Raw genomic sequence first — 21180 nt, forward strand, 5'->3', positions numbered from 1 at the left:
GCTCCTCTCAGCACAGTCTGCCAAAGCTCGCTCTCCCTCACACACACACACACACACACACACACACGAAAGCCAACCCCTCATGAAGAGGAAGCTATCTCAGAATGACTCCTTCCCTGTTGACCTCCATTGCCCCACCACTCCCCACCCCCCTTTACCCCACCCAGGATGTTTGAAGGCCTGGCCATCTTGCGCCCTTTCCTCCCAGGTCGTCCGGCACCAGTCTGCACCGGGATGTGTCTATTCAGGGATGAAGGGGCTGGCTTTGTGGAGGGGGGGGGGGGTCCCTGTTGATCATGAAGCAGGAATAAAATGTTTTTTTCCCCCACGTTGGGCTCCAGCTGCAGGAATGAATGGAGAATGCATTGCTTGTGAGAGGGGGGGGGGGGGGGGGAAACGGAGGTCACGGCGCTCCTGGTCTGCTGGGCAGGAGAAGGGAGAGCTGCCAGGGCCCAGCTGGGTTTCCTGCTGCGGTCGGAGGTGTTTGGGGAAGCCGTGCCCCCCCTGGGAGGGGAGGGCCGGGCATAGCAAGCATTCCTCACCCTCAATGCCTCCTTTTCAGCTCTTTCCACGCTGCCCACCCCCTCCCCCGACAGAGCTTTATTTATTCGGGTTCTAAGGGAGAGGTCCATTCATTTCCCCACCTCAAGTCCAGGCCGTGTTCTGGGGTGGGGATGGGAGTTTATTTTTAAGGTAGATATTTCCCTGGCGAGGGTCGTCCCTCTGGACCTGGGTGGCTGGAAGGGCAGGAGCAAAAGATATTGAAGAGACAGACAGACAGACAGAAAGTGAGTGTGAGTGTGTGAGTTAATGCTGGCTTTGACCAGCAATCAATATACGGCTGCTCCACAAATTGTTATACAAACATATATGACAGTATCGCCATTAATGCCTCGCTGACATTACTGAATAAACAGAAAAACTTTACTACACGTTATCAACGTACCATAAACATCTCGAGAATAATTAAAAAAACAAACCACAAAACCTACATACGAATTGTGTTACCCAGCAGTGATCATACGTATTGCGTCGTCACACTAGCACATACTCCGTGTGCACACAAAGAGCTGCGCACGCTGCTCGCTCACTCAAAAGCTGCCTTATCATCTGAAATGACACCTGGAGAACCCAATACACCATAACCACACAAGTACGCAACTCAGTATACACGGGATGGCTTTAAGCACATTCCAGTACTTGTTTTATGCCACAGTAAGCAAGTCCGGTCTGAATACGGTCCACGCCCTCTAATCAAGTCCTGTACCGTAACACGCAATAAAGGTTTCTTTCTACATTCAATAACATTTCTGAAACATTAACGCTGATATTCGCAGATACATATAAATCATTGATGGTGAAGGATACAAAAAAACTGGGGCAGAGATCACACAGGATTATTGGACGGAGTCAATACAGGCCGCAGAAACATCTGTGCAGTCTCCAAGAGGGGAGAGAGCAATGCCCTGGCAGTCTGGACAGCGCTGCTGTGTAACAGTTACAAAGTATCCATTCCTTTCTGCACTGGGGATACATTGTATCCTCTCTCAGTGCTGGGGCCTTTCATGTGGCTTCTGCTTGTTACAAAGTAACGTTTTGAAGTCTAGCCTTATTGAAATTGTTTCATTGAAAGCAATTTGTATACACCTTGGCAATACCCGCAGGCTGCGAATGCACAACACTGAAGAGATTTTAGGAGTGGTGGGAGTAAGGAATGATTGATTAGAGCATGCAATCAATATCAACTTCTGTCCTTGTGTCATTTTATCTTTGATAGTTTGTAATAAAGCTTGCAAGAAAAAGTATTTTTCACATTAACTAAGACAGTGAGAAAAAAAGATGCAAAGGGATACAGAGCCTGTCACCTCTAGGACTGGAGGGATCAGGGGATGGGAGCAGGGATACAGAGCCTGTAATCTCTAGGACTGGAGGGATCAGGGGACGGGAGCAGGGATACAGAGCCTGTCACCTCTAGTACTGGAGGGATCAGGGGACGGGAGCAGGGATACAGAGCCTGTCACCTCTAGGACTGGAGGGAGCAGGGGATGGGAGCAGGGATACAGAGCCTGTCACCTCTAGGACTGGAGGATCAGGGATGGGAGCAGGGATCCAGAGCCTGTCACCTCTAGGACTGGAGGGATCAGGGGATGGGAGCAGGGATACAGAGCCTGTCACCTCTAGGACTGGAGGGATCAGGGGATGGGAGCAGGGATACAGAGCCTGTCACCTCTAGGACTGGAAGGATCAGGGGATGGGAGCAGGGATACAGAGCCCGTCACCTCTAGGACTGGAGGGATCAGGGGACGGGAGCAGGGATACAGAGCCCGTCACCTCTAGGACTGGAGGGCTCAGGGGATGGGAGCAGGGATACAGAGCCCGTCACCTCTAGGACTGGAAGGATCAGGGGATGGGTGCAGGGATACGGAGCCCGTCACCTCTAGGACTGGAGGGATCAGGGGATGGGAGCAGGGATACGGAGCCCGTCACCTCTAGGACTGGAGGGGATCAGGGGATGGGAGCAGGGATACAGAGCCTGTCACCTCTAGGACTGGAGGGATCAGGGGATGGGGAGCAGGGATACAGAGCCTGTCACCTCTAGGACTGGAGGGATCAGGGGATGGGCACAGGGATACAGAGCCTGTCACCTCTAGGACTGGAGGGATCAGGGGATGGGAGCAGGGATACAGAGCCTGTCACCTCTAGGACTGGAGGGCTCAGGGGATGGGAGCAGTGATACAGAGCCCGTCACCTCTAGGACTGGAGAGATCAGGGAATGGGTGCAGGGATACAGAGCCTGTCACCTCTAGGACAGGAGGGATCAGGGGATGGGAGCAGGGATACAGAGCCTGTCACCTCTAGGACAGGAGGGATCAGGGGATGGGAGCAGGGACACAGAGCCTGTCACCTCTAGGACTGGAGGGCTCAGGGGATGGGCACAGGGATACAGAGCCTGTCACCTCTAGGACTGGAGGGATCAGGGGATGGGAGCAGGGATACAGAGCCCTGTCACCTCTAGGACTGGAGGGCTCAGGGATGGGAGCAGGGATACAGAGCCCGTCACCTCTAGGACTGGAGGGATCAGGGGACGGGAGCAGGGATACAGAGCCCGTCACCTCTAGGACTGGAGGATCAGGGGATGGGAGCAGGGATACAGAGCCTGTCACCTCTAGGACTGGAGGGATCAGGGGACGGGAGCAGTGATACAGAGCCCGTCACCTCTAGGACTGGAGGGCTCAGGGGATGGGAGCAGGGATACAGAGCCTGTCACCTCTAGGACTGGAGGGATCAGGGGATGGATGCAGGGATACAGAGCCCGTCACCTCTAGGACTGGAGGGATCAGGATATGGTATGGTGTGCTGTCTGCCCCTTGTAAGCACTGCATGGAGTTCTGGTTCCTTTTTACTGGGAAGTATTGTATCAGTTACAGAATTCAAATGCCGATCTGAATGGGAGCTCTAGGCTTTTCCAGCCCAGGCCGTGGCATGGAGGGCTCTGAGGGATAGGTATGGTCCCTCCACCTGCCTCACCCCACCCACACATGCACACACACCCACCCACACGCAGGCGACATGCGCACACGTGTGTATACAGACACGCTGCAAGCTCTCCATGTTTACACAGCATGGCGAAGGCATGGGGTCGCAGGTCACTGGCTGGACAGACCGGCATTACCACAGCTGCGAGGAATGCAATTTTATGTCATTGTTTAGGCGAGAGCGCTGAGCTCACTGTCCCTGCAGCCTGCACCCTGACTCCAATCACGCTGCTCTTCCTGCCTCGGCTGCCCCTTTCCAGCAGTCTCTCTGAAGGGCACTGTCTGTGGCAGGAAGTAAGGAGACCAGATGGCTCCAGAGCTTGAAAGGCAGGCTGAGACTGTCCAGGATCCTCCTGCAGCGCAGCCATGGACATGTAGGGTCAGGGACTTAAATGTTACTACCTCTCCTTACACAGCATCAGAGACATCTCTCCCACTGCCTAACAACATTTTATATACCCCAAAGAAACATCCTTCCCAGTGCCTGCTAACTCCTATTACACACCATAAGAGACATCCCTCCAGCACTAATACTATTATACACCATAAGAGACATCCCTCCAGCACACACCATGGTGTATAATACTATTATACTATATACACCATTATACACCATAGGAGACATCCCTCCCAGCACTAATACTTTTACACACCATAAGAGACATCCCTCCCAGCACTAATACTATTATACACCATAAGAGACATCCCTCCCAGCACTAATACTTTTACACACCATAAGAGACATCCCTCCCAGCACACACCATGGTGTATAATACTATTATACTATATACACCATTATACACCATAGGAGACATCCCTCCCAGCACTAATACTATTGTACACCATAAGCGACATCCCTCCCAGCACTAATACTTTTACACACCATAAGAGACATCCCTCCCAGCACTAATACTATTATACACCATAAGAGACATCCCTCCCAGCACTAATACTATTATACACCATAAGAGACATCCCTCCCAGCACTAATACTTTTACACACCATAAGAGACATCCCTCCCAGCACTAATACTATTACACACCATAAGAGACATCACACCAGCACTAATACTATTATACACCATAAGAGACATCCCTCCCAGCAACTATTAACTCCTATTACACACCATAAGAGACATCCCACCCAGCAACTATTAACTCCTATTGCACACCATAAGACACACCTCCCAGCTCCTATTATTTTATTATACACCATAAGAAACATCCCTCCCAGCTCCTACTATTCTATTATTTATTTATTTATTTAGCATTTTTATATACCGACTTTCCAATAACAGAATTACTGATCAATTCGGTTTACATTTTAACAGAACAATAACATTGACAAGTAAATGTCTTACAAAGAACAGGTCGATATAACTTGGATAAGTAAATACTAAGTAAATACTAAGTAAATACTAAGTAAATACTAAGTAAATACTAATTCTATTATACACCATAAGAGACACCTCCCAGCTCCTATTATTTTATTATACACCATAAGAGACATCCCTCCCAGCAACCATCAACTCCTATTACACACCATAAGAGATATCCCTCCCGGCACCCATTAACTTCTATTATACACCATAAGAGACATACCTCCCGGCACCCATTAACTTCTATTATACACACCATAAGAGACATTCCTCCTAGCACCTATTAACTTCTATTATACAAACCATAAGAGACATTCCTCCTAGCACCTATTAACTTCTATTATACACAATAAGAGACATTCCTCCTAGCACCTATTAACTTCTATTATACACCATAAGAGACATCCCTCCCGACAGGTATTAACTTCTATTATACACCATAAGAGACATCACTCCAGCACTAATTCTATTATACACTATAAGAGACATCCTTCCACCCATTAACTTCTATTATACACCATAAGAGACATGCCTCCCAGCAACCATCAACTCCTATTACACACCATAAGAGATATCCCTCCCGGCACCCATTAATTACTATTATACACCATAAGAGACATCCCTCCGGCACCCATTAACTTCTATTATACACACCATAAGAGACATTCCTCCTAGCACCTATTAACTTCTATTATACACAATAAGAGACATTCCTCCTAGCACCTATTAACTTCTATTATACACCATAAGAGACATCACTCCAGCACTAATTCTATTATACACAATAAGAGACATTCCTCCTAGCACCTATTAACTTCTATTATACACCATAAGAGACATCACTCCAGCACTAATTCTATTATACACCATAAGAGACATCACTCCAGCACTAATTCTATTATACACAATAAGAGACATTCCTCCTAGCACCTATTAACTTCTATTATACACCATAAGAGACATCCCTCCAGCACTAATACTATTATACACCATAAGAGACATCCCTCCAGCACACACCATGGTGTATAATACTATTATACTATATACACCATTATACACCATAGGAGACATCCCTCCCAGCACTAATACTATTGTACACCATAAGCGACATCCCTCCCAGCACTAATACTTTTACACACCATAAGAGACATCCCTCCCAGCACTAATACTATTATACACCATAAGAGACATCCCTCCCAGCACTAATACTTTTACACACCATAAGAGACATCCCTCCCAGCACTAATACTATTATACACCATAAGAGACATCCCTCCCAGCACTAATACTTTTACACACCATAAGAGACATCCCTCCCAGCACTAATACTATTACACACCATAAGAGACATCACACCAGCACTAATACTATTATACACCATAAGAGACATCCCTCCCAGCACTAATACTATTATACACCATAAGAGACATCCCTCCCAGCACTAATACTTTTACACACCATAAGAGACATCCCTCCCAGCACTAATACTTTTACACACCATAAGAGACATCCCTCCCAGCACTAATACTATTATACACCATAAGAGACATCCCTCCCAGCACTAATACTATTATACACCATAAGAGACATCCCTCCCAGCACTAATACTTTTACACACCATAAGAGACATCCCTCCCAGCACTAATACTATTACACACCATAAGAGACATCACACCAGCACTAATACTATTATACACCATAAGAGACATCCCTCCCAGCAACTATTAACTCCTATTACACACCATAAGAGACATCCCACCCAGCAACTATTAACTCCTATTGCACACCATAAGACACACCTCCCAGCTCCTATTATTTTATTATACACCATAAGAAACATCCCTCCCAGCTCCTACTATTCTATTATACACCATAAGAGACACCTCCCAGCTCCTATTATTTTATTATACACCATAAGAGACATCCCTCCCAGCAACCATCAACTCCTATTACACACCATAAGAGATATCCCTCCCGGCACCCATTAACTTCTATTATACACCATAAGAGACATACCTCCCGGCACCCATTAACTTCTATTATACACACCATAAGAGACATTCCTCCTAGCACCTATTAACTTCTATTATACAAACCATAAGAGACATTCCTCCTAGCACCTATTAACTTCTATTATACACAATAAGAGACATTCCTCCTAGCACCTATTAACTTCTATTATACACCATAAGAGACATCCCTCCCGACAGGTATTAACTTCTATTATACACCATAAGAGACATCACTCCAGCACTAATTCTATTATACACTATAAGAGACATCCTTCCACCCATTAACTTCTATTATACACCATAAGAGACATGCCTCCCAGCAACCATCAACTCCTATTACACACCATAAGAGATATCCCTCCCGGCACCCATTAATTACTATTATACACCATAAGAGACATCCCTCCCGGCACCCATTAACTTCTATTATACACACCATAAGAGACATTCCTCCTAGCACCTATTAACTTCTATTATACACAATAAGAGACATTCCTCCTAGCACCTATTAACTTCTATTATACACCATAAGAGACATCACTCCAGCACTAATTCTATTATACACAATAAGAGACATTCCTCCTAGCACCTATTAACTTCTATTATACACCATAAGAGACATCACTCCAGCACTAATTCTATTATACACAATAAGAGACATTCCTCCTAGCACCTATTAACTTCTATTATACACCATAAGAGACATCACTCCAGCACTAATTCTATTATACACCATAAGAGACATGCCTCCCAGCACCTATTAACATATTATACACCATAAGAGACATCCCTCCCGGCAGGTATTAACTTCTATTGTACACCACAAGAGACATCCCTCCCGGCAGGTATTAACTTCTATTGCACACCATAAGAGACATCCCTCCCAGCACCTATTATACTCTGTAAGAGGCTGGAGGGATACTATGAGGGAGAAACCCCCTTCTCACATCTTCTGCTCCCATTGGGAGGGAGAGCAGGGGTTAGGGGGACAGTGTTCCCAGAGATGCGTCTTGTTCTCCGCCTCCTGCTTCTGTCCTGACATGTCTTCCTGTGTCTCTCTCCTCTCTCTGCTGCAAACCTGATTAAACATCCTGGCACCCAATTTTTGGTTTAGCAGATTTGGTTTGTTTTTTTTTAAACTATTTCACTTGGTTTGGACATCTGTTGCAGAGGTAATTAGCCCTTTAAGGATTATCTGTGACATCACAGTACGGTCAATGGAACCCTGATGTCACCCAAGCACTGTGAGTTCACAGTCCTTTACAGCTGCTCTGTGACATCACAATGGAATGGAACCCTGATGTCACCCAAGCAGTGTGGGGCAGAGCTCCACAGACACCAGGAGCTGATTCGCACCTGAGAGAGAGAGAGAGATGGACAGAAAGAGAGGGCGGGAGAGAGAGGCACAGAGGCAGCAGATAATGAGATCCAGATGTCAGAATAAGCCTGGTTTATGATTTATCCTGGGGAGGGAGAAGGCTGAAGGTGGTCTGAGCTGTGCATAAAGAGGTGCCAGGCTGCGGCCGGGTCAGACCAATGGTCCATTCAGCCCAGATCCTGTCCGCCACCGTGCCCCCACACAGGATCCTCAGCTTTGGTGAAGCAATGGGAAAATCCAGTGATCAAGCAGAGAGTTTGCAGCATTTCAGCCATCAGCCAATGCCAAAAACAGCTGCTGGAAAGACGGAAGGTGTCCCGTGAAACTGCCACCTGTGACCCTCTGACCAGGGGCAGCCACCACAGCGAGGGGATGAGGGGGAAAAACGTCTCGTTTCCTTTTCCCAGGGAGAGACGGGAGAGGATACCCTGCCACCATCCCCCCCCCCTCCCCAACTGCACCACCACCCATCACAGGGCCGAAGCTGCCGGTATCAAAAGCTTTGAGCCCCTGACACTAGTGGCAGTGGTGGTGGTGGTGGGGGGGGGGGGGGGTCGCTTGTTTATTTGGATCCGCATTCCCACTGGCTAAAGCAAGGGCCGATCGCCCCCCCTGGGGAGCGGGAAAGCATTTATCTGCCCCCTGGAGCCCCCGGAATGTAGTAATTGCCCTCATTTTGTGAATGACTCCATTCACGGGAAAGGGGGGGGTGGGGAGAAGACTCGGCTCCGCCCCCCCTTGGAATGCTGGACCGCTGCCCGCCGCGTCACTGGCCCACCAGCGTTCCCTTTTGGAACCTTGCCTGGGAAAGTGGGCGGGGCCGGGCCGAAGCCGCTATAAGTGGGGAGGTGGGCAGCGCCGGGAAGCAGTTCCCCGTGTGTGTGCGCGCCATGTGAAAGAGAGAGAGAGGGGGAGCCTGTGGCCGGATCGGAGACCTGATTTTCCTTTCGGGAGGGAGTTGCTGTTATTAATTATTCTTTTCGGAGTGGTCGGTCTCGTTCACCTGTTTCCGTGAGCCTGCAAAAGCCATGCAAGGGGCAGCTCTGACCTGCTTCATGGTACTGGCAGCGCCTTTAACTCTGGTAAGTGCACCTCCTACCTTCCATCCCTCCCTTTGAAGGGGTTTATTTTTGTCCCTCTTCTTAAAATTTATTTAAAAATTTTTTTTATATACCGCACAACGGGGTAGGGATCTATCCGTGTAGGCGGTTCACAAAATAAAACATACATAAGTTAATCATACACAAATAAAACATAAATAAATTAATCATACACAAATAAAACATAAATAAATTAATCATACACAAATAAAACATACATAAGTTAATCATACACAAATAAAACATACCTAAATTAATCATACACAAATAAAACATACATAAATTAATACAATTACAGGGGAAACTCATTATTTGTTGATAACAAAAGTAGTGTATTATGCGAAAGTCTTATTATAAATTACATGCACGTGTAAAGAGAGAGGTTTTTTTTTAAATTCTGCCCGGTTTGACGTCAATCGGACCTTTAAGGTGGCTTTAAGGAGAAAAGAAACGCGTCTTGTGTTAATGAAGGAGTAAGGTGATTCTCCCGCTGGGCTTTGGTGCCAGGGACCTGTCACTGCTCCTGGCCGCCTCTGTCATGTCACCAGAGCAGGGGAGAGGGCTGGGCTTTCAGTCAGGACTCTTTTTCCAAAATATTATTTGCCCCGTCTTAGCAACGCCGTTTGGAAACAGCGAAGGGCTTGAATGCAGCTCCATGTTTATCTGTTTATAGCCGGCTTGCTTCCTGCTGGGGGGTGAACGAGGGGGCAATTTCTGTGCTGGGAAGATCCCATGTGTCCCCCCCCCCCCCCCCCCCCCCCCCGTCTCTGAGCTTCCCCCTTTTTCTGTTTCCCTGCACAGGTTTCCTGCCACTGCCCCCTGCTGTGTACCTGCCCCTCCTCCTCCGGCCTGAGCCGCTGTGCCCCCGGGGTCAGCAGGGTGCCGGACAGCTGCGGGTGCTGCAAAGTGTGTGCCCGGCAGCTGAACCAGGACTGTGGCAAGCTGTGGCCCTGTGACCCCCACAAGGGCCTGGAATGCAACTATGGGGCAGACCCCCTGGCCGTCAAGGGGATCTGTCGAGGTAAGTTGGGGGGGGGGGGGACGAGGGGGGTGGGAGAAGCTGGCTGCTTGGGGGGGGGGTAGTGTGCACCCCCCCCCATACAGCTGCTCAGTTGCTGTCTGCGCAATGCAAGGGGTCCGGCACGGGGGGGGGGGGGCTGATACGAGTGGCCAAGGTCATAAATCCAGCAGCTGTGCCGGGGGGGGGCCCCCCCCCCCGCAGCCAGTTCTTTTTCAGGGGGGATCCACCAGGAATCTACGGGGGGGGTGGGGGTCGGGACTAGTTTTCACCTCCTGGGTCCTGAAGGTGCCCGCTCCCAGGAATCTGCAGCCTGTTAAAGTCAATACAGAAGCCCATTCCTATGATCCCGTTTCGGCCTGCTCTGTTTCACCCCCCTTCTTCCGCTCCTCTGACCCCCCCCCCCCCCACAAGGTGCATTTCATCCCCTAAGGCTGTTAGATGGGGGGTGGGGGGGAGTGAGTTCACCACTGAGGAATGTTAAGGGATGTTTGATAACCAGATATCCGGATAAAAGGGGGGACGACGATGGTGCTGCTGCACTGTTTGTCATCAGAAACCTATTCTTGAGAGCGCCACAAGCAGGAAGAGTTGGAAGGGAAACCCCAGGAGAAGTTTTAGCCTTGGGAAGGCTTACGCTGTTCACCCTTTTTATATATTTTAATGTAAACAGCATAGGTAGGTGCATATTATTATTAAGTAACTGGATTATTTGTAAGTTAAAAAAAGGAGAACCCGAAATAAAGTCAGAGGGGAAAAGCTAGGAAAGAAACAAAAAACCAAACCCCTCTCCCTACTGGCCAGGCAGCCCCTTCTCCATCTGCACTGCCAATTAAAACAAAAATCTCTTTTTTGTTTTGTAAGATATCCCAGGAGGTGCTGCTGGTGCTTGTTTTGTGTAAAGTCGGAGCCAGACCTCCCCTCTGTAACTGGATCTACCCCCTGCCCCCTTTTCCAGAAGTTATTTAAAGCTGGGTCTCTCTGTAAATAGAGCCCCCCCCTCCCCCCTCCCTAGCTGGAGGAGGTGGCAGATTTTACACCTTGCTCTGTTTTGGGAGGATCACGCCACGAGGAGAAGCTTCCCTTTCAGCTTGACAATGGGTCCTGGCTTTGTTTAAATGGTGGTCGATGATTTTTGTTTTGTTTTGGGAGGGGGTCATTAACGAGGATCTGATCCCCCCCCCCCCAAGTTGATCAGGGATCTTTTTTATCGCTCAGTGTTCGGGTCTGGTTTATTCGGGGGCTCCTTGCTTATCCGGTTGCCTCCAAGGGGGGGGGCTCGGTTATAACTGGGGGTGGTGGGGGGGGGCCTGGCCGGTTTATAACCCGGGGGTCCTGTACACCCCTGCGCCTTTCTCTCTCTCTCTCTCCGCAGCCAGGCGGGAGGGACGCAGCTGCGAGTACGGCGGCCGCCTGTACCAGAACGGCGAGAGCTTCCGGCCCGGCCGCGAGCACCGGTGCACCTGCATCGACGGCGCCGTGGGCTGCGCGCCCCTCTTACCCCGGCGGCTGCCCCCGGCCGGCCGCAAGTGCCCCCGCCCGGCGAAGGCGCCCGGCCGCTGCTGCCAGAAGGTCGTCTGCCCGAAAGGGGCGAACAGGTCCGGCGGGGCGGCCCTCGACAAGGCCAACGACTTCGTCCACGTGGGCAAGGAGCGGCACTGGAAGGACCTGCCGGGTGAGTGCCCCCCCCCCCCTAAGCCTCTTTCCTCACAGGGAAGTGCTTTGGTGGCTCACAGGTCGTGGTGAAGGAGCCACGTGAGCTGACACCAGTGGCACTGCAGAAAACAGGTTTACACTAGAGCGCCACCTGCTGGGAGTGCGGTAACAGCGCCTTTATTTTTTTTTTTACCCTGCGCAGTTTGGAGTCCCCTCTTCGGGGGCCACGTCCTGGCCGAGGAGGAGGAGAAGTGCCTGCCCCAGACCACGGAGTGGTCCCCCTGCTCCAGGACCTGCGGGATGGGGGAGTCCACCCGCGTCTCCAACCAGAACCCGCAGTGCGGGACGAGGAAGGAGAGCCGGCTGTGCCAGGTGCGGCCCTGCGACCGGCCGGACTTCACCAAGCTGAAGGTGAGGAGAGGGAGGGAGAGAGAAAGCAGCCCCCCCCCCAGTGAGGGGGAGAGGAGGGAAGCGGGGAGGAGGGGGGCATTAACTTTGTAGGTGCCTGGTAGGGGAAGCCCATAGGGGGGTTTGTAGGACCAGGCAGAGCTTGGGCTTCACGGATACTCGATCCACAAGGTAGAGTCCGTAACCCTACGTGAGGCTTCAAAGGCCTAAACCCGTCTGAGAGAGAGGAGAGAGAGGAAAGTCCTGAGTCCAGCAAGGAGCATCCTTAGTGGTGGGGCAGCTGGGAGTTTATAGAAACATAGAAATGACGGCAGAAGACGACCAAACGGCCCATCCAGTCTGCCCAGCAAGCTTTTGCACTTTTTTTTCTCTCACATACTTATCTGTTTCTCTTGGCCCTTAGTAACCTTTTGGTTCTATTTCCCTTCCACCCCCACCATTAATGTAGAGAGCAGTGTTGGAGCTGCATCTAAGTGAAATATCTAGCTTAATTAGTTAGGGGTAGTAACCGCCGCAATAAGCAAGCTACACCCATGCTTATTTACCCAGACTATGTAATTCAGTCCTTGTTGGTTGTTGTCTGTATATAGATCCACTTTTCTTCATTCCCCCTGTTGAAAGTGAAGTATCAGTCTTTCCCCCCTGCCGTTGAAGCAGAGAGCTTATAGACAGGACCTCTCTCCAGGGAGAGCCCGAGGGACCCTCCTGCTGTCCATCCACCCCCTCCCCTCCCTTTTTACATTTTTTTTTTTTTTATTATTTCAGAAGGGGAAAAAGTGCCTGAGGACCTCCAAAGCCCGCGAGCCCGTCCGCTACCTCCACGCCGGCTGCGAGAGCGTCCAGCTCTACCGGCCCAGCTACTGCGGCGCCTGCCTGGACGGGCGCTGCTGCGCGCCGCTGCGCACCCGCACGGTCAGGGTGGCCTTCCGCTGCCGGGACGGCCGGGGCTTCTCCCGCCAGGTGGCGGCCGTCCGCTCCTGCCGCTGCGGCCCCGACTGCGGGCACCTGAACGAAGCGCAGCGGCCGGAGGGCGACATCCACGGGTTCACCGAGTGAGGAGGAGGGCTCATCCTGACCGGTGGGGATGGGATCGGCACGTCTAGTCTTAAGGGGAGGGGGAGGGAGCCCACTGGGGGCCGTCTTTGATCCCAAACGAGCAGCCGGGGGCCGCTGTAAAAGATGGGATGCAGCCTTTCGTGGCGAGAAAAGGTGGATTTTTTAAATTATTAATTATTATTTTTTCGTAAGAAGTGCCCTGCTGGTTCAGAGCGATGGTCTGCAGGAGATCTCCGTCTGCCCTCCGGAAATGTGAAATTCTGCCAGAGTTGCTTCTGAGCTTTGCTGAAAAGCAGGAGCGGAGGGAGGTGGCAGGGCCGCTGGCTGGGAAGGGGGGGGGGGGGTGTCTGTCACATCCCAGAGCCTCACAGCCAGTGCCCGGGGGGGGGGGGGGTGGGCCCTGGGGGGGTTTCTGCCTTTATCCTTCCCCAGGAAGGAGGCAGATCTGGCGGGGGGGGGGGCGCAGCGACACCCCCGGAGCACGGCGAATGTTCTCCTGGGGTTGGGGCCGGCTGAAGGTTGGAGGGGGGGGGGGGGGAGAGTTTTAAGTGTTATGCAGGCTGGTCTGCCACCCCCCCCCCCCCCCAGACCTCCTCTTCTCTTTCTGGGGGAGCGAGTGCACTTTGAATCGGGGACACCGCAGGGACTTTTGCACACCTCGGCTTCACCTGTGTGGGTTTTTTTTTTTGCACGGAGCCTGTTTTTTTTTTTATCTGAGCTTCTGATCCGGAGCTGATTCGCCGTCTTCATTTGTAACAAATGTTCCTATTATAAAACTCTGCCTACATTGTCCCATTGGGTGGTTTTTGTTTTGTTTTTCGTACGTTTAACAAAACAATGTACGGTTATCCTCTGGGTTGTTTTTTTTTTTTTAATGCCTTGGGATGCTGTCGATGCTGGCGGAGGCTTTGTTTCCGAGGATGGCCGGGGGTCAGACCCACTCCACCACCTTCCATGAAACCTTTTTTGGCTCCTAGAATTCAAGGTTATGTAACCGCTCACGGCAGAACCCTCTCTCACCAGTGAGACCTTGCCACCTGTCAGCAAACTTTTATTACTGACAGTCAGTAAAAAAAAAAAAAAAAGTAAGTCTGTTGCTTCGGGGAGGGTGGCAGCACCTGCAGGACCACCCTTAGCCCACCCCTCAATCCTGCCTCTTCTCCCCTAATAAAAGGGGCCTCAGACCGTTCTCCCACCCACCCAGGGTTCTTCCCAGAAACCAAACCTCCGAACTTCTATCTCCCCTTTTTTTCTTAATTTTTTTTTTTTGTAAAAGTTTGGCATCTCCTGTCTGTATAGGTGTGGCGGGGATTTATAGAGTGTATTTATCGTAAAGGCAGCCTTTTTAAAAAAAAAAAAATCTATTTTGGATATGAGTAATATAGTGACGTCTGACACTTAATGACTTTTTTTTAAAAGAAAACTGGAATAAAATTTTATTTTATAGAAAACATGTTCTTTTTTTTTTTTTTTCCCCCTCTCCATTGACGGCTGCTGGAATACGTTTTTCTCCTACGAGTTCCTTCCATCCTTTTATTTAATTTTTCCTACCGCACAGCCGAGCTTTCACGGCATAGCCACTCCAAAATATTCTGGGGCGAAGGGTAGGGGGGGGGAAATGCAGACTAAAACCAGCCTCGGTGGCCCCAGCCGTGTCACTCTCCGTACAAAGAATTGCTCCAAAGAGGTTGCAGCTCGGGGAGGTTAAGCGACTTCCAGCTCGGGGAGGTTAAGCGACTTCCAGCTCGGGGAGGTTAAGTGACTTGCATTTTTTCAGGTGCCTAAGTCCAAAAGTAGATTTATTTTACAAAGACACATTGTGTTATTTCTCTACACCTTTTACACTACCTTATCCCTTCTCTGTGCTTTCCCGAGCAGCACAAGGGTAAGGTCGTCAACGGGCTCCAGATTTTTCAGCATAGGCTGATCCAGTCTTGGTTCTACCCCACTGCAGGCTGGGACTTATTCTCATTTCCCTATTGCATCCCCTAAGAAAATCAAGACTATAAGGTCCTGCGTGCCGGCGGGGAGTAAAACCAGAACCGGATCAACCTGTCCTGAAAATCTGGAGCCGACTGGCAACCCTAACCACTGGCAGTGGAGGTTAAGTGACATGCACAAGGTGACTCTGTCCTTGGGCTATTGGCTGTGTGTGAGTGTGAGTGTGTGTGAGTGAGTGTGAGTGTGAGTGTGTCTGTGTGTGTGTGTGTGAATGAGAAGCTTGCCCCTCTCTGCTCTCTCCAGGATCAAGCTGGAGGATCCGTCTCAGAAACCTGCAGGGCTAGAAGAGGAGCTAGACCTCCACCCTGTAAGTAGGATTGCTTTTTTTAAGAGAGGAATAGGAAAGGCTGCAATCCAGAGGGCAAAAGAGACCCCCCCCCCTGCATAGACAGGTTTGGACGCCAGCCAAGCACGAGGCAGCTCCGAGTGGGTCTCGCTGACATTTCCCAGGCAACGATGTGGGAGACAAACTCAAGTTTGAACATTTAAACAAAAGCCAAAAATCCATGTAAAGGGCTGACTCCCATGTGTTTGTGGTCTGGCTGACAACATGTCAGAGCATGTGTGGTATCGATACTATCACCTGCCTTCCTAGTACTGATTCTCTCCCCCCCCCCACCCCACACCCAGCTCTACCAATGCCCTGCAGCACCTCCTGCTATTCCAGTACTGAGACCCTCACACACAGCTCTGCCAATGCTCCTCACTCCTGCCCTGCAGCACCCCCTGCTATTCCAGTATTGAGACCCTCACACACAGCTCTACCAATGCTCCTCACTCGTGCCCTGCAGCACCCCCTGCTATTCCAGTACTGAGACCCTCACACACAGCTCTGCCAATGCACCTCACTCCTGCCCTGCAGCAGCTCCTGCTATTCCAGTACTGAGATCCTCACACACAGCTCTGCCAATGCACCTCACTCCTACCCTGCAGCACCCCCTGCTATTCCAGTACTGAGACCCTCACACACAGCTCTGCCAATGCACCTCACACCTGCCCTGCAGCACCCCCTGCTATTCCAGTACTGAGACCCTCACACACAGCTCTGCCCATGCACCTCACTCCTGCCCTGCAGCACCCCCTGCTATTCCAGTACTGAGACCCTCACACACAGCTGTGCCAATGCACCTCACTCCTGCCCTGCAGCACCTCCTGCTATTCCAGTACTGAGACCCTCACACACAGCTCTGCCAATGCACCTCACTCCTGCCCTGCAGCACCCCCTGCTATTCCATTACTGAGACCCCTCACACACAGCTCTGCCAATGCACCTCACTCCTGCCCTGCAGCACCCCCTGCTATTCCAGTACTGAGACCCTCACACACAGCTCTGCCAATGCACCTCACTCCTGCCCTGCAGCACCTCCTGCTATTCCAGTACTGAGACCCTCACACACAGCTCTGCCAATGCACCTCACTCCTGTCCTGCAGCACCCCCTGCTATTCCAGTACTGAGACCCTCACACACAGCTCTGCCAATGCACCTCACTCCTGCCCTGCAGCAGCCCCTGCTATTCCAGTACTGAGACCCTCACACACAGCTCTATCAATGCACCTCACTCCTGCCCTGCAGCACCTCCTGCTATTCCAGTACTGAGACCCTCACACACAGCTCTATCAATGCACCTCACTCCTGCCCTGCAGCACCCCCTGCTATTCCAGTACTGAGACCCTCACACACAGCTCTGCCAATGCACCTCACTTCTGCCCTGCAGCACCCCCTGCTATTCCAGTACTGAGACCCTCACACACAGCTCTGCCAATGCACCTCACTTCTGCCCTGCAGCACCCCCTGCTATTCCAGTACTGAGACCCTCACACACAGCTCTGCCAATGCACCTCACTCCTGCCCTGCAGCACCCCCTGCTATTCCAGTTCTGAGACCCTCACACACAGCTCTACCAATGCACCTCACTCCTGCCCTGCAGCACCTCCTGCTATTCCAGTACTGAGACCCTCACACACAGCTCTGCCAATGCACCTCCCTCCTGCCCTGCAGCACCTCCTGCTATTCCAGTACTGAGACCCTCACACACAGCTCTGCCAATGCACCTCACTCCTGCCCTGCAGCACCTCCTGCTATTCCAGTACTGAGACCCTCACACACAGCTCTGCCAATGCACCTCACTCCTGCCCTGCAGCACCTCCTGCTATTCCAGTACTGAGACCCTCACACACAGCTCTGCCAATGCACCTCACTCCTGCCCTGCAGCACCTCCTGCTATTCCAGTACTGAGACCCTCACACACAGCTCTGCCAATGCACCTCACTCCTGCCCTGCAGCACCTCCTGCTATTCCAGTACTGAGACCCTCACACACAGCTCTGCCAATGCACCTCACTCCTGCCCTGCAGCACCCCCTGCTATTCCAGTACTGAGACCCTCACACACAGCTCTGCCAATGCACCTCACTCCTGCCCTGCAGCAGCCCCTGCTATTCCAGTACTGAGACCCTCACACACAGCTCTATCAATGCACCTCACTCCTGCCCTGCAGCACCTCCTGCTATTCCAGTACTGAGACCCTCATACACAGCTCTATCAATGCACCTCACTCCTGCCCTGCAGCACCCCCTGCTATTCCAGTACTGAGACCCTCATACACAGCTCTGCCAATGCACCTCACTTCTGCCCTGCAGCACACCCCCTGCTATTCCAGTACTGAGACCCTCACACACAGCTCTGCCAATGCACCTCACTTCTGCCCTGCAGCACCCCCTGCTATTCCAGTACTGAGACCCTCACACACAGCTCTGCCAATGCACCTCACTCTTGCCCTGCAGCACCCCCTGCTATTCCAGTTCTGAGACCCTCACACACAGCTCTACCAATGCACCTCACTCCTGCCCTGCAGCACCTCCTGCTATTCCAGTACTGAGACCCTCACACACAGCTCTGCCAATGCACCTCACTCCTGCCCTGCAGCACCTCCTGCTATTCCAGTACTGAGACCCTCACACACAGCTCTGCCAATGCACCTCACTCCTGCCCTGCAGCACCTCCTGCTATTCCAGTACTGAGACCCTCACACACAGCTCTGCCAATGCACCTCACTCCTGCCCTGCAGCACCTCCTGCTATTCCAGTACTGAGACCCTCACACACAGCTCTGCCAATGCACCTCACTTCTGCCCCTGCAGCACCCCCTGCTATTCCAGTACTGAGACCCTCACACACAGCTCTGCCAATGCACCTCACTTCTGCCCTGCAGCACCCCCTGCTATTCCAGTACTGAGACCCTCACACACAGCTCTGCCAATGCACCTCACTCCTGCCCTGCAGCACCCCCTGCTATTCCAGTACTGAGACCCTCACACACACAGCTCTGCCAATGCACCTCACTCCTGCCCTGCAGCACCTCCTGCTATTCCAGTTCTGAGACCCTCACACACAGCTCTGCCAATGCACCTCACTCCTGCCCTGCAGCACCTCCTGCTATTCCAGTACTGAGACGGATGAGACTTATAGACTAATCCTATGATGAAGTTATTTGCCTCTTTAATGAGTGAAAGTAATTAACTAGAAATGCAAAACCCTGTTCTGGGCCCTCTCGCAGCAGACCCCCGTCCTCTGCTCCTCCTCCCCACCATCGGTTCTACTCCTTTTCTCCCAAATCTCATCCATCACCAGGTCAAATCTCTCCCTTGGTCTTATTAAAATCACTGGCAGCTGAGAATTTACTCCCCCATTTTCCAAAACATCACCCCTGGCCCGGGAACTGAGCAGGGGGTTGGTGGGGGCAGTGACTCAGGGGCAGCAGGGGGTAGTGTATTTATGTGGGGGGGGGGGAAGGAGGGGGGCTGGAGAGCAGCCTGAGCTCCGTGAGAGGGGCCGGAAGGAATATTTGGGAGAAAAGGATCCAGGAAAGGAGAGAGCGAACAAATGAAGCGGAGAATGAGCCAAGGTGGCCGCAAACTATAAGCAGAGGCCCTGTATGTGCTTCACAATCACTGCGCCTCCTCCATCCAGGACACCCGGTCCCATGGGGGCAGAGTCTCACAGCCCCCTGCACACCTGTCCCACAGGCCCCCCTGCACGAGGTCTCACAGCCCCCTGCACACCTGTCCCACAGGTCAAAATCTCCGGCTGCGTTGGCTTCTCCTGGCTTTCGGTGCATGGAGCGCTCCAGTGCTGGGATGCACAGACCCCAATGAACGTCGCTGTGCCCGTCCCGCCGGGGAGAGAGAGAGCAGGAGGGAGGGGAATCCGCAGGTTGCCAGCACCGCAAGCTGTGATAAACCTGGGCAAATCTTTCTCAATAAAACTTTAAATTACAAAAAGAAGATTTAAAAAAAAAAACAGTGCCCTGCCTGGTCAGACCGCGGGTCCATGGAGCGCCAGCATCCCCCCCCTCCGTCTCCGACGCCGGCCAGGGAAGGCATTTCCTGTAAAACACAACACAGACCTTGCATGTAATTCACTGCAGGGGAAGTCTGTTTCCCCCAGAGCTGGGGGTATCCTGAGATAAAGCACCAAATCACAGGGACCCCCCCCCCCCCCCCCCTCCGGCCTGACTGCTGCCGGCCCTGGGGAAGGGGAGTTTCAATCACCCCCCCCCCCCACCCAAGAAAAGCAGCAACCACCAGATCCTGCCAGGGCCATCCCATAACCCCTGCCCTGCCCCGGCTCCCTCCTGTGGTTCCCCCTCACTGCCTCCTCTGCATGCTGTGCCCCATCTCCGCCAGCAGGTGGCACCAGAGGATTTTTTTATTTTGTTATACACAAGGGTCCCTTCCCCATGCTGCCCTGTTATCTGCCCCCTGGCCTGGATTTTGGGGGGGGGGGGTGGGGGGGGTCTGGGAGGTCTTTACCTGCCCTCACTGTGACAGCTGAGATTCCATCCCAGCCTGGAGCCGCCACCTTGCCCCTCCCCCCCGGACTCAGATTTCCCCCTAAGAACATCATCAGGAGGAGGAGGAGGAGAGTGAGAGAATGGGACAGGACATACCGGGAAGAGAAGCGGGGAGGGAATGAGAGAGGGAGGGAGCTGGACGGGAGGGGGGGGGGGAAGAGCGGGTGGGGAGGGCAGGGCCCCTTCTCCTGCTCAAGGAATCAACAGGTTCTGGCCTATGCAAACCCCCAAGCCCTGTGCACTTGGCAGAGTACCAAGTCTGAGTACTGAAAGCTGGCAAGCACCTCCATCCCTCTGGCAACCAGGCTGGCAAGGGGGGTGCAGGGTACTAATGAGAACATAAGAAACTGCCATGCTGGGTCAGACCAAGGGTCCATCAAGCCCAGCATCCTGCTTCCAACAGAGGCCAAACCAGGCCACAAGAACCTGGCAATTACCCAAACACTAAGAAGATCCCATGCTACTGATGCAATTAATAGCAGTGGCTATTCCCTAAGTATAATTGATTCGTAGCCATTAATGGACTTCTCCTCCAAGAACTTATCCAAACCTTTTTTGAACCCAGCTACACTAACTGCACTAACCACATCCTCTGGCAACAAATTCCAGAGTTTAATTGTGCGTTGAGTAAAAAAGAATTTTCTCCGATTAGTCTTAAATGTGCTACTTGCTAACTTCATGGAGTGCCCCCTAGTCTTTCTGTTATATGAAAGAGTAAATAACCGAGTCACATCTACTCGTTCAAGACCTCTCATGATTTTAAACATCTCTATCATATCCCCCCTC

The 21180-nt window shown here is 51.7% G+C and overlaps 1 protein-coding gene and 1 long non-coding RNA gene across 2 annotated transcripts in view; one reads left to right on the forward strand and one right to left on the reverse strand.

Annotated features, from left to right (window-relative positions):
- The first annotated feature begins 9185 nt into the window (after nt 1–9185).
- Nucleotides 9186–13862, forward strand: LOC115081060 (CCN family member 1-like). Its single transcript, XM_029585574.1, has 5 exons — nt 9186–9387; nt 10207–10426; nt 11799–12098; nt 12282–12490; nt 13253–13862. The coding sequence occupies exons 1-5, from the start codon at nt 9334–9336 to the stop codon at nt 13541–13543; spliced, it is 1074 nt and encodes a 357-aa protein (XP_029441434.1). The 5' UTR covers nt 9186–9333; the 3' UTR covers nt 13544–13862.
- Nucleotides 13863–19039: 5177 nt separating this feature from the next.
- LOC115080922 overlaps nt 19040–21180 on the reverse strand; it is a 45331-nt gene continuing 43190 nt past the window's right edge. The window contains exon 5 of the long non-coding RNA XR_003853704.1: nt 19040–19927. This is a non-coding gene — a long non-coding RNA (uncharacterized LOC115080922). The remainder of the gene's footprint in view (nt 19928–21180) is intronic.

This window comes from Rhinatrema bivittatum, chromosome 19 (assembly GCF_901001135.1).
Source record: "Rhinatrema bivittatum chromosome 19, aRhiBiv1.1, whole genome shotgun sequence".
NCBI lineage: Eukaryota > Metazoa > Chordata > Amphibia > Gymnophiona > Rhinatrematidae > Rhinatrema > Rhinatrema bivittatum.

Excerpts from the sequence above, each read along its gene's own strand:
- LOC115081060 (XM_029585574.1), top strand. The coding sequence starts at position 9,334 with ATGCAAGGGGCAGCTCTGACCTGCTTCATGGTACTGGCAGCGCCTTTA. Across the intron at positions 9,388-10,206 it reads TGGCAGCGCCTTTAACTCTG|GTTTCCTGCCACTGCCCCCT; the intron begins GTAAGTGCACCT and ends TTCCCTGCACAG. Across the intron at positions 12,491-13,252 it reads CGGACTTCACCAAGCTGAAG|AAGGGGAAAAAGTGCCTGAG; the intron begins GTGAGGAGAGGG and ends TTATTATTTCAG.